The following is a 14,210-nucleotide window of genomic DNA, read 5'->3' as shown; positions in this document are numbered from 1 at the left end:
ATAGTGATAGTTTCATACATTGTAATAACATTAATCAGTAGTACCAATACAAGTGGAAGGTTTTACAGATGAATTTCGAGTTACGATGGTTTACTTAATCTTGTGATTTGCAAAATTGTACAACCTGATCCCATGTCTGGATAAACATATGCATGAGGTTATTACGCTCTGCAATTAATTTTTCATATTTAAGAATCATGCAAACATTGGCCCACCAAAAGCAATAAGAAACTAATTTATGATTTTTCCAATTCTTGACGATAGTGGAGAATGCTATGGCCACCAATGTGTCAAACAGTTTGTAGTTACATTTATGACCTAAGTGTTCAGTCCAGCAGAGCGAAATACAATGAGCTAGAATGTAAGAGGAATGGTCAAATGAAGTATTTCACGTATTCTATCCCAGACTAAGGACCATACATTTTTAAGATCAAGACAGGAAAAGCACATGTGTTCTAAGGTATCAATATGTTTATTACAAGACCAACACAAGTTGGATGCTGTAGAATCCACCTTATGTTGTTTAATTGGAGGCCACAAGGCTTTGTGTGTTAGTAAATAGAGAGACTGTAATATAGAAGCCGAGGCGATGGGCTTCATAGACTTTGTCCAGAAGCATTTCCACAATTTATCGGACATACTATGGTTGGTATCCATTAACCAGATATCTTGAAGTGCCTCAATTCTTGAATGTTCAGTGGGTAATAAAATGGAATAAATTGTGAGGCAATTCCCTTAGTTTTAGTTATAGTATTGAAGATTTGAGAGATGTCTGAAGTTTGTTGTGCATTGAATTTTGTCTTTATCCAATTATTTAGAGAAGATTTCAGTTGTAAATATTGATTATCAGGAAGTCGAAATTTGGTTACTAAAGTATCAATGGGGACAAAATTGTTGGCTGCATAAACGTCAGTTATGTAATGTATACCACTTAGAGCCCAATCTTTCCAAAGGAAGGGAAATGATCCAATTTTAATGTTAGAGGTTGGTCAACATTAACAGAGGCAGAGCGGCTGGCTCCACTGAGTGGAGGAAGTTAGAGGAAGTGAGAAGATGTGTCTTGTGAGAGCCTAAGAATGGATCAGGAGGAGAAGCAGAAAAGAGGAAATCATGAGAGAGAGAAATGAGAGGATCAGGGAGGAGGATGAATGACAAGGTTCTGCCGCTTGTAGAGTGGGAATGTGGTGCAAAATTTGGCTTGAGTGTGCTGTAAGTGAGAGAGACGTGGCAGAACTGCCCTCCAGGTAGCTACATCATGCAAGGTTCCACGTTAGGAGTTATGGACCAAGAAAGGGATCTGGGTGTCATTGTTGATAATACACTGGAACCTTCTGCTCAGTGTGCTGCTGCGTCTAGGAAAGCGAATAGAATGTTGGGTATTATTAGGAAAGGTATGGAAAACAGGTGTGAGTATGTTATAATGCCGTTGTATCGCTCCATGGTGCGACTGCACCTTGAGTATTGTGTTCAATTCTGGTCGCCGCATCTCAAGAAAGATATAGTAGAATTGGAAAAGGTGCAGCGAAGGGCAACGAAAATGATAGCTGGGATGGGACGACTTCCTTATGAAGAAAGACTAAGGATGCTAGGGCTTTTCAGCTTGGAGAAGAAACAGCTGAGGGGAGACATGATAGAGGTATCAAACATATAAACGGCGAGTGACCGTACTCACTCGCAAATGCGCAGTAGAGACTTCCCTCTCTGCCCCGCCCCCGCTTCAATACGTGATGATGGGGGCGGGACAGAGAGGGAAGTCTCTACTGGCATGCTGCAGACGTCGGAACCGCACCCCCTCCCCCCCCGGAGTCGCCGCCGCCCCTCCATCTGGCCCGAGCACTGTGAACTTACATCACCACGCAGCAGCAGGCACATCAGCAAAGCTGCCGTCGGGCTTCCTTCTCTGCCTTTGTCCCGCCCTCGCCGACGTTACGTCACACGTGGGCGGGACACAGGCAGAGAAGGACGCCCGCCCCGACGGCAGCTTTGCTGATGTGCCTGCTGCTGCATGCTGATTTAAGTTTACAGTGCTGTTCGGGCCGGGTGGAGGGGTGGCGGCGGCGGCGACTCTGTGGGGGGGGGGGGGGGGCTCGGAACCCCCCCCATTCCAAAAGTAGCCCGTTTTCACGGGCTCAACGGCTAGTATAAAATAATTAGTGGAGTGGAACAGGTGGATGTGAAGCGTCTGTTCACGCTTTCCAAAAATACTAGGACTAGGGGGCATGCAATGAAATTACAGTGTAGTAAATTTAAAACAAATTGGAGAAAATGTTTCTTCACCCAACGCATAATTAAACTCTGGAATTCGTTGCCGGAGAACGTGGTGAAGGCGGTTAGCTTGGTAGAGTTTAAAAAGGGGTTAGATGGTTTCCTAAAGGACAAGTCCATAAACCACTACTAAATGGACTTGGGAAAAATCCACAATTCCAGGAATAACATTTATAGAATGTTTGTACGTTTGGGAAGCTTGCCAGGTGCCCTTGGCCTGGATTAGCCGCTGTCGTGGACAGGATGCTGGGCTCGATGGACCCTTGGTCTTTTCCCAGTGTGGCATTACTTATGTATTTCTGTACAGGCTGTTCCCCCACTAGTTTGTAGCAGCCCAGAGAAGAATAGGAAGCTTTGCAGTGCAGGGTCTGTGGCTGGTACTTTCTCTTACTGGCTTTGTTTCCAATCTGTGGTGTTCAGGCTTCTGCAGTTTGCATCTTCTGCTGCCTTTTCACTTCTTGGCTTCTGTGTGAATGATGTGTACAGTCCATAGCATTGGTGTTAGCGTGAGAAGAAGAGCACTGATGGTCATTGGGGGTGGGGGAATTAGAAGTGCAGGTCACCATGGGGAGGGATGGGAGGAGTGAAATGCTGGTAACCATGGCAGGGTGGAACAAGGCAAGAGTGAAATACGGGGGGGGGGGGGGGGGGGGGGGGGGAGGAGGGGAAAGAATGAAATGCCAGTAACTGCAAGGAGAGAGGAAGATGAGACTCCAGCAGAACAAGGAGTGAGTGAGCACTGAAAAGGCAGAGGAGGGTGGGAGAGGATTAACCTGGCTGGAACTGACACACAGGAGGGGGGAATTATCCAGGGGGTAATAGACCTAGATGGCTATTGTCCAGAGGGTAATTGTATTTGTTGATGTGTTGCTGACAATAATAAATAGAAATGTAAAAAAAAAAAAAAAACTCCGACATGAGTGGACAACAATCCACTTATTGGATTACAAGGCATCAACATCAATCTAATAAAACATATACATCACACTGGTGTCCCCTCCACACGAACTTAAACCAGCTGACTTTTTATTGAATTACCCACTATTCAGCCCCCTCGCACTCACCTCTCAAACAACTACAGACTCCATCAGCCACCTTGATCTCCCCGTTCCCCCCATCCCTCCCTTTCTCCCTCCCTCCCCCCTCTTTAGAAAGCCTTATGCATCTTGAGACACACTCTCTGTTAAAAACCTGTGCCAAATATCAGCATATTGTTTACATTCCATTTTATGAGACCTCTTATACATCATACCTTCATATTTAGCTAGTTCCAACATTTTAGACATCCACCCTGCTATTGACACTTCTTCCTTACTCGTCCAGTGCTGTAAAATTGTTTTCTTCACTGCCAAAGTTGCCATATATAGGAATCTCCTCTGAGGCAATGAAAAACCCTGTGTGATTAAATCCGACTGTTCCTCCCAACAACAGCGCTGGATAGGTCCATTCCACTGTTGACTGCAATACCCTATTTATAACCTTGAAGGCTGTATTCCATATGGACAATTTTGGACACTCCAAAAAAAAGCATGTAGAAAATTGTCCCTCCCCATCTGACATTTACGACAAAGGTTTATTTCCCAGAGCTGCATTTGCATTCCTCTCTCCCATGTGATATATCCCCTATGTAGAATTTTAAATTGAGTCTCTTGCATGTCTGCTGTTTTAACCATCTCATACAACGTCTTAAACAGTGTTTGAAATGTAAGTCTATGATATTGTGTACCAAGTTCCTCATTCCACTTAAGAATAATACGCTCCACTCCTTCTTCTGTACTAGTCATCTTCACCAGCATATACCAGGTAGACAGTCTACTGCCACCAACCGGCATTTCCAAGACCTTCGTGTCTAAAAGGCCATATGTCGCCTGATCTCCATGCCTAACCCATAGTTGCTGCCAAAAGTGCCTTGCCTGCATATACTGCAATAACTTCGCATTCAGCACCTGCCATTGCTCCTTTACCTGTGCAAAGGACATAAAACTTTCTTCCTTCTGATTTAACATGTGTCCCAATGTAAGTCTCATTCCCACTGTTGAAATCTCGACCGCCCCATGCCCGCCGGAAAAGCTGAATTTCCCACAAGTCTCAAGAAAGGAGACACGTTAGGGCTACGTGCCTGATGCTGGCGCCACCACTTCCAGGCTAGCCGCAAGGGTTTAAGGAAGCTGATTTGCCTATTAAACGTTGTTCCCAATCCAGGCGGCGTGTGGACTAAATTAATAAGCCTGTATGAGGAGCACCCGGCCATAGGGGTGAACTTTGACTTCCCACTAATCCCTTCATACACCAACCTCATCAATGCTGCCACATTGTACAAGCGTATATCAGGTAAATTTAAACCCCCTTGCTCCTTATGTAAAATGAGCACATGATGTCCTATCCTTGACCCTTTATGCCTCCAAATGAATGCCCTTATTACCGACCTGAACACTCGTTCCTATTTCCGTTTAATCCAGATAGGCATAACCTGCAATTGGTATAAAAGTTTAGGAAGCAAAATCATTTTAGTCAACGCCACTCGGCCAAGCAGGGAGTTTGGAAGATCCATCCACCTTGAGCACACCTGTTTGATTTTATCTATTTGTGCCAAAATATTTATCCTATACACCTCTTCCGGGTTCGTACTTAGATATATACCCAGATACCTCATATGACTCTGCACCAGCGGGATAGCCAGCCCCTCCGATCCTGATGTAAAAAGGTCACCCGACAAAGGGAGAAGTTCCGATTTATCACAATTAACTCGGAGTCCTGATATGCCCCCAAAATCTCTTACCAAGGACAAGGCCTTTTCCAAATGTTGTGGCGCATCCGCTAAGTAGAGCAGTATATCATCAGCAAATAAATTAAGGCGAACCTCCCGTCCACCTACCTGGAGTCCCCTCAACCCCTGAGTCTGCCTGATTTTGAGCGCCAGCGGCTCTATGGCCAGCAGAAATAACAGCGGGGACATTGGGCACCCTTGTCTTGTTCCTCTTTGTAGTTGAAACCTATCCGTTATGATATTAAGCTCTTCGAGCAGGGACTGTCCTTCCATGTTAAATTGTACAGCGCTGCGTAACCCTAGTAGCGCTTTAGAAATGTTAAGTAGTAGTAGTATTAACCAATAGCCTGGCTTGGGGCCCCTCATATAAAGCCTTGATCCAATCAAGAAACCTTCCCTGAACCCCAAACTGTTCCAGAACCCAAAAAAGGTATTGCCATGAAATACTATCGAACGCCTTCTCCATATCCAATCCCACGATAGCCTCTGTCTTCCCTTTTCCCCAGTATGTATGTGTGGCTGCCAAAGCTCTAATGATATTCATAGAAGCGTATCTACCAGGAACAAAGCCTACCTGGTCCTCATGGATGACATCCGGCAAGAAATTATTCATTCGCCTGGCCAGAATGGCAGCCAATATCTTAATATCTTGATTGAGCAGGGAAATTGGTCTATATGACCCCACCTGTTCCGGATCCTTCCCGTTTGGGCAACAGAATGATGTGCGCAAGATTCTGATGAATTTGGCCCCCTCCCCCAACCAGGCTATCGTACATATCTGCCAGCGGTTTTGCCACCTCTTCCATCAATATTTTATAGTATTCAGGACCGTACCCATCCAGGCCTGGCGCCTTTGTCAACTTTAAGGCTTTTATACCCAAACAAATTTCTTCTGGAGTTATTATATTACTCATACACTGAACCTGGTCCGCAGTAAACTTTGGCAGCTGCAAATCCTAAAAAAATGCCTCTCTCTTTTCTAGGTCCAACTCCCTCTACTTATATAGGGATTGATAATAGGCAACAAATTGGGTTTGTATTTGTTGCTCCTCAGTGTACCGTTTCCCAGACCCGTCCTTAATGGTAGTAATAACTTGCCTTTCCCTATGTGGGCGCACTAAATTAGCCAGAAGCTTGCCCGCTTTACTCCCTCATTTAAATAGCTTGAATCTCTGATAGTATATATCTCTTTCAGCCCTACTTGTTAGCAACTGATCAAGCCTCCGCCTCAGCGCCATCATAGCATCCTTAGAGGACTTATCCAATCGATACATGTGCTGCCTACGCAAAGATTGATACTCTGATGAAAGCTGTAGCAATTCCGCCTCCAACTTTTTCTTTTTACCAGATGTATAAGCCAGTGTATGGCCCCATAACAAAGCCTTAGAGGCCTCCCAAAAAATTACAGAACTGACTTCCGGGATTTCATTATTCACCTGGTATTCCCCCCATTTCTCTCGCAAAAAAGTACGGAATTCATTGTCTGCATACAATGAGGGCGAGAATTTCGACACCTTCTCTACCTGGTCTGCTGTATAAGTAAGAGCAAATGCTACTGCTGAATGATCTGATACAGTATTATCAATGATCCGAACCTCCCTGGCCTTTGATATTAACATGTGGGAGATGAGAAAATAATCCAATCTGGAATATGTGTTATGGGGGTATGAATAAAATGTAAATTCTACATCATGAGGATGCACCAACCGCCATATATCCACCACTCCCAACTGATTAACTAGAAAATTTACTCCCCTATTCTCAGCAGCCTTCCCCCTTGATCGGACGGGTTTGCAGTCAACAGTCGAATCAGCACACACATTTAAATCCCCGCTCCCCACAATCATTTGATACTCTGTGTGTGCAAACTCAGCTTGGCTACTATATCAGAGAAAAACTAATGGTTGTAAATATTCGAGCCATATATGTTACACAAGCCTAACTTACAACCCCATAACTCACATAATATGATGACATATCTCCCATTTCTGTCTTGAATTATTTTATGTATATTAACTGGTAATTGTTTGTGTAGTAGTATTGCCACCCCCTCTGTCTACCATTATAAGATGAACTAATCACTTCCCCCACCCATCCTCTCTTTAGCTTTGCATGTTCCACACCGGACAAGTGTGTCTCCTGGAGGAAGGCGATGTCAGCTTTTGCAGCCTTCAGCCAGGACAATATTTTAGTGCATTTTACAGGTGAATGGATTCCATCCACATTCAAGGAAATAAATTTTAAATTAACCATAATCTCACATCACTTCTCTAATACACAGATCTTGTTTCCGTTCTGTCCAGCAGGCCTCCCAGCTCAGCCTGTAGAACCGTAACATCTTTAACATAGCATCAATCCCCTGTGTCTCATAACCTTCAGGCATACCTGTTACCTCCCCCCCTCCCCTCCTTGTCCCCCCTCCCCCCAAACACCCTCACTCTCACTCACACCTACAAACATACACCCACTCCCCCGCTTACCGCCCCCCTCTCCCACCTCACTCCCTCCTCCCCGTAGTCCTCCCTGTCCCCCAACAATATATGAGATTTGCCAAAATAGAACCTAACAAGTGTACATTTAACACAAAGCATGCCTTGATTTAACAGTCTACATAGTCCTACTTTAAACCGGCCCGTAGTCCCTAAACATACTATATACCCCCTTTGTTTACCTTCACATACTCCCCTCCATGCCCCATTAACACCCCACCATCAGTTTTAAAACTCCCAAGTCCTCATTTTAGCATAAAGGTCCAGTATCTCTGCTGCTGGTGTAATCTTCTGCCACTAACTTGTAAGATCTTCTTCTGCCACTCTTCATTGTCTTCTTCCATGTCTGCAGTCATTTGTCCTTCCGATTCTCTCTCTCCCCACTTGTGTTAATTTTATCCAAGAAAACCTTACCCTCTGCTGCTTCCTGAAAGAACGACACCCGATCTTCATACCACACTCTCAGCTTGGCTGGGTAGAGTAAAGCAAACTTGATTCCCTTTTTATACAATGCCGTGCATGTGGGTGCCATGGCCTTGCGGAGCGCTGCTACTCTCGCCGAATAGTCGTTGACTAATAGCACCCGATGCCCGTCATATTCCAGCGGGGCCTTGGAACGGTAAGCTTTGAGAATTAGTTCCTTCGTGTGCCAATTAGTATAATGGGCTATCGCCGTTCTCGGCTTAGCGCTCTGCTCCCCTCTTGCTCTGATCCTGTGAGCCCGATCACACCACACTCCATGCTGGCCCCCTTCAATATTCAGGTGCTCAGGTAGCCAAGAATCAAAGAAGGAATACAAGTTCTTATCTGCCACAGCCTCAGGTAATCCAACGATGCGAAGGTTGTTTCTTCTTGCCCGGTTTTCTTGTTCAACCTATCTCTCAGCTTTCCCGTTTCTTTCTGCAACAGTGCCACTTGTGCCGCCATCTTCTTCGCGTCCTCCTTGCCGGCTACAACACATTGTTCCACTTCCAGAATTCTAATGGCTTGCAGATCAAACTTGCCATTTATTTTGTCCACCGCCGACTGCAACTTTACCAGCCGATCAGTGGTGTGCTGGTAAATTTTTTAACAACAGGCTCTCTCCCCCATCCACCTCTGCGCCAACCCCCCCCCCCCCCCCCCCAAATTGCAGAGCTGGCTATTCCCAGGGAGAGAGTTAGCTGGTAAAGTATTAACAACATGTAATTTTATTATACATTATTGGTACAAAGACCTCTGTAGCAACCAATTTACAAACAATATCAAAAAAATACAATATTCTTTACTGTAAATTCCAAATGGCCAATTGATTTTCACACAATGCTTTGGTTGATTTTTGCCGCACTCTTGTATCTGTAGCCAACTTATGTTTGCTATTCATCCAAGATTTAACAAATGGAGTTGCATCCCAATCTGCTAACTCTTTTCCCGGTCGGTACTGGAGCTGGACTGGCCCGTTTCCCACGGCAGGTCCTCTCCGGAGCGGCTCCTGGATTTAGAGCACGATGTAGGGCAAAAGCAGTGCGTCCGATTAGGCCTTGAAATCCCACTTTCCACTGAGATTTGAGCAGTTCACCCTCCTTGGACTGAGCCCCCCCTTGGGAATGGGGAATGAATTAATGCCTGCTCTCGGAGAGGAGGAAGATGTGGCCTGGCTGTTTTGGGTGGTGGGAAGCAGACGGAGCAGATACGTATATGAAAAAACCAGTATTTAGTGGAAATTCGATGAAAATGAAATTAGAAAGCTTTCTAATTTCGACTTCATCAAATTTCCATTAAATACTGTTTTTTTTATTTCATCTTCATCGAATTTCCATTAAATACTGTTTTTTATTTCATCTTCATCGAATTTCCATTAAATACTGTTTTTTTTTTTTCATATACGTATCTGCTTTGTCTGTTTTCCATTGCTCGGGCCAGCCAGGCCGCATCTTCTTCTCCGAGAGTGGGTATTAATTAATTCCCCATACACAAAAAGTGGCACATATGAGTTATCTTATTGGGCAGACTGGATGGACCATGCAGGATGGACCGTCATCTACTATGTTACAATAAATTTATTAGGTATCAAACTAAATCATGGAAAGAAGTAATCTCCCGAATTCAGTGGTGAATAAACATTATCAAAAACTTAGTGGGGAGATAATCATGTGTGGCGTCGCTTAGCACTATTTATTAATCTTAATATTTATAGAAAGAAAGTGCTTGTTTAGAGGAAAAAGCCTCTAGAAGCCTCCAGTAAATACTGTCAATTTGGTATTTTACTATGGAAAGCTGGGCTTCATCATCATTGGCTTCTAAAAAAACCTCTATTCATTCGTTTTATTCTTCTAAATTATGTTAGAGTATCGTTATTTCTCATAATGGCAAGAACTGGCACTAGTATTTATCAAATCAGCTACTTAGCTTAAGGCAGAGGCAGTCGTTCAGAATTGCTGTTAGGCTGGTCGAACCCCGACCTACGATGGCCGTCGTTTCGAAAGACCTGCTTCAGGGTACGGTGGTTCGCTATATCTAAAACATCAAATGGAAAGATTACTCTTAACATCTATTCATTTAAACATTCTTTAGACTTTAATAATCTTAACATACCTCTGCTATAATGTGCACTAGAACTGCATAATAGAGACCCAAGATGGCTGCTCCTATTAAAGACTGTGTCAGACGCCTTTAGTTCTCATGACCAACCAGCTTAGAGTTTTAGGGGATGTGTCTCATTCAACTTCATTTATTTAAAGAGATATTGTTCTTTAAAGGATCAGTTTTTTAGTGTACCAAAAATTATTTTGATTTTCTAAAACTATAATTTCAAGATGATATTTTCGAAAAGGGTCATTTGGAAAAAATGGTTTTATTCTATTTATTGATATTGATTATTAGAAAAAATGACTCCACTCTATTTTACCGTTAAGTCCCTTAGGTGTCAAAGAACTTAAACGGAATATCCAACGCTGTTCGTTTTGTAGCAATATAAATCTTTTATTTCTACCTATCTTGTTTCTCAATTCTGTAATTTGTTGTAACACAAAACATTTTAATTGTTCAAACGTGTGTCCTTTCTGAGTGCAATGGTTAACTAGAGGTGAATTGATCTTCTTAGTAGTTATTGTGCTCCTATGTTCTATTAGAAGAGAACGTATAGTCTGACCTACATAAATTTTATCGCATGGGCAGACTAAACAATATACAACAAAATCAGATTTACAATTCGTGTTTACTTTAAGAGTATATTCTTTAGCTGTCTGTGGGTGCACAAAACTCTTAATTTCTAGCATAATGGGACACATATCACAATTATTGCATCTTTTATGTCCATTCCAGATTTCTATCTCATCATTGCGTGCTGGCAGCACTGATGGACAGAGTAATCCTTTTAGATTTTTTGAACGGCTATATGCAAAACGTAATTTCATATCGGAGAAAACTGGTAGAGTACCTAGAATGTTCCAATGATTCTTTATAATCTTAGTAACTCTGTTAGCTCCGTTGGTATGTCTCAGAACGCAAGTCATATGATCTGTATCTTCTGTATCTGATTGTATATTTACTTTCGGTTGGAGAAGATGATCTCTATGATTGTATTTCGCTCTCTTGTAAGCTCGTTGTATCGTTTTTTTCGGATATCCTCTATCTTGCAAACGTTGTCCTAAAAATTTAGCTTTTTCCTGGAAATCTTTGTTATCTGAGCAAATTCTGCGGTATCTCAGCATCTGGGAGAAGGGTAGGCTGTCTTTTAATGGTTTTGGATGACAGCTCTTGTATTGTAGTAGACTATTTACGTCAGTTTTCTTTCGAAAAATTGTGGTCTGAAAAGTTGAATTATCTTTGGAGACATTAACGTCTAAAAAATCAATTTTGTCTTTATCACTTTGATATGTAAATTTTATATTAGGGTGACATTGATTTAAATATAGAACAAATTGTTTCAGTTGACTTTCTTCTGCCTGCCACAATGAAAATATATCATCGATAAATCTAACCCATAGTCCCACATGTTCCCAGAAGGCACTCAAATAAACAAATTTCTCTTCAAAACAGGACATGAATAAATTCGCCACTGAAGGTGCTAAGGTAGCACCCATAGCTACTCCAGACACTTGTTGGAAGATCTTTCCTTCAAATTGGAAATAATTCTTTTTCATCACTAGCGTTGCTAGTTTAACAATAAAAGTAGTCAATTGGCGCCCATGTATCTCCAGTAGAGATAGTTCTATAACTTCCAGAGCCTCGTCTTGAGGAATCGAGGTATAGAGAGATATGACATCTAGTGTGACTAGTGTCATATTCTGCAAAGTGGTATCCCATGTCTTCAAAAGCTGCATAAAGTGAGTAGAGTCTCTAATGTAGGACTTCTGCAACGGTACCAGGGGTCGTAGAAAAGTATCTATATAGATAGATAAAGGTTCTAAAACTGAATTTCTACTAGATACTATGGGTCTCCCCGGTGGGTTATCTAGAGTTTTATGGATTTTTGGTAATATATAGAAAAGGTACCGTCGATGTTTCTTGATTTAGGTATTGAAATTCTTTCTGTGTGATCAGACTTTCTGCGTAAGCCGCTCCTGTCAATTGAAATATACAGGTCTTTATATCTGTAGTCGGATCAATAGCTAAAGGTATATATTCTTGTGCATTATTTAATTGGTGATACACTTCTTTCTCATAGTTCTCTCGATCCATACAGACCACTGCCCCTCCTTTATCTGCTCTACGGATCACTAATTCTTTATTATCTCGAAGTTTATTTAGGGCTTCCTGTTCTAACTTAGACAAGTTATGCCATTTATGTAATTCAGCCCTCTCCATCTGTGCTAGAGCTTTCAGTGTCACTTGTTTGAATATAGTGATAGTGGGATCAGGAGGGCTTGGAGGTAACCAAGTGGATTTCATTTTGACCCTAGAAATATCTTTAATGTTGTTGGTTTGATCTTCAAAAAATAGTCTCAAACGAAGCTTTCGCAAAAATCTTTCGAGATCTATTCTAACTTGAAAAGGGTCATGATATTGTGAGGGGACGAAAGACAATCCTTTAGAGAGTAAAGATATTTCGTTTTGAGACAGAACTAGTTTAGAGAGATTAATGACTATTGTCTCTTCACTACGTTCTGTTGGATACATTTCTATTCTCCTCTTCGAAAACCTTGTCTCCTTCTCCGATTTCTGCCCCCTCTTCCTCGGCCTCTCCTTCCTCTGGTATCTCCTAAAAAAGGTTGTTCATCTGGTCCTGAAGAACTCCTATCTGTTAGATCACTCTCTTCTCCTTGAAACGGAGAGATATTTTGTTTATTTTCTTGTTTCAACCATAAATAAACATTCTTTCTCATAATCTCCCTCGTCGCGTTTTAATTTCTTAATTTTAGTTTCTTGTAGGGATCGGCGAAACGCATCGATCTTGATTTTCAATTCTTCATGTTGTTTCGAGAATATATCTAAGGTACTTTGACTTTTTAATGTGTCAATAGATTTAGAAATCTCTTCTTTAATAGTGGTGGCTACTGATGTTGTTTTATCTATAATCAAAACCATGAGGTCTAATGAGCATTTGTTTAAAATTCCTGCCCACTGAGTTTGAAATTCTTTGTCATCATTAAACATCTTGGGAGGTTTTTGTATTCTAAGCCCTCTAGGTATGATTTCTTTCTTGCAATATTCGATCAACGTGGCTCCATGCAATTCTGCCCTTGTTAATCGTTTATGCAATTCAGTTATAGCCGTCCATGAGATCGACAGTAATGCTGCTGGGTCGATCTGTAGAAGGGAAGTACCTTTCAGTGTGTCTGAAATATGTTCTGAATATGTCTGAACCACCGTACCCTGAAGCAGGTCTTTCGAAACGACGGCCATCGTAGGTCGGGGTTCGACAAGCCTAACAGCAATTCTGAACGACTGACTCTGCCTTAAGCTAAGTAGCTGATTTGATAAATACTAGTGCCAGTTCTTGCCATTATGAGAAAACGATACTCTAACATAATTTAGAAGAATAAAACGAATGAATAGAGGTTTTTTTAGAAGCCAATGATGATGAAGCCCAGCTTTCCATAGTAAAATACCAAATTGACAGTATTTACTGGAGGCTTATGAGAAAGACAATGTTTATTTATGGTTGAAACAAGAAAATAAACAAAATATCTCTCCGTTTCAAGGAGAAGAGAGTGATCTAACAGATAGGAGTTCTTCAGGACCAGATGAACAACCTTTTTTAGGAGATACCAGAGGAAGGAGAGGCCGAGGAAGAGGGGGCAGAAATCGGAGAAGGAGACAAGGTTTTCGAAGAGGAGAATAGAAATGTATCCAACAGAACGTAGTGAAGAGACAATAGTCATTAATCTCTCTAAACTAGTTCTGTCTCAAAACGAAATATCTTTACTCTCTAAAGGATTGTCTTTCGTCCCCTCACAATATCATGACCCTTTTCAAGTTAGAATAGATCTCGAAAGATTTTTGCGAAAGCTTCATTTGAGACTATTTTTTGAAGATCAAACCAACAACATTAAAGATATTTCTAGGGTCAAAATGAAATCCACTTGGTTACCTCCAAGCCCTCCTGATCCCACTATCACTATATTCAAACAAGTGACACTGAAAGCTCTAGAACAGATGGAGAGGGCTGAATTACATAAATGGCATAACTTGTCTAAGTTAGAACAGGAAGCCCTAAATAAACTTCGAGATAATAAAGAATTAGTGATCCGTAGAGCAGATAAAGG

General features: G+C 41.9%; 1 protein-coding gene across 1 annotated transcript in view; it reads right to left on the bottom strand.

Annotated features, from left to right (window-relative positions):
• The window catches only part of LOC115464549, a 371,428-nt gene that overhangs the window by 178,253 nt on the left and 178,965 nt on the right, over window positions 1-14,210 (bottom strand). Inside the window, 1 exon segment of the mRNA XM_030194915.1 lies at window positions 3,992-4,229. Within this exon segment, the coding sequence (XP_030050775.1) occupies window positions 3,992-4,229 (238 nt within the window).

The sequence above is a fragment of the Microcaecilia unicolor genome, chromosome 3 (genome assembly GCF_901765095.1).
Source record: "Microcaecilia unicolor chromosome 3, aMicUni1.1, whole genome shotgun sequence".
Taxonomy (NCBI): domain Eukaryota; kingdom Metazoa; phylum Chordata; class Amphibia; order Gymnophiona; family Siphonopidae; genus Microcaecilia; species Microcaecilia unicolor.
This window is presented reverse-complemented; position numbering and strand designations above follow the sequence as displayed.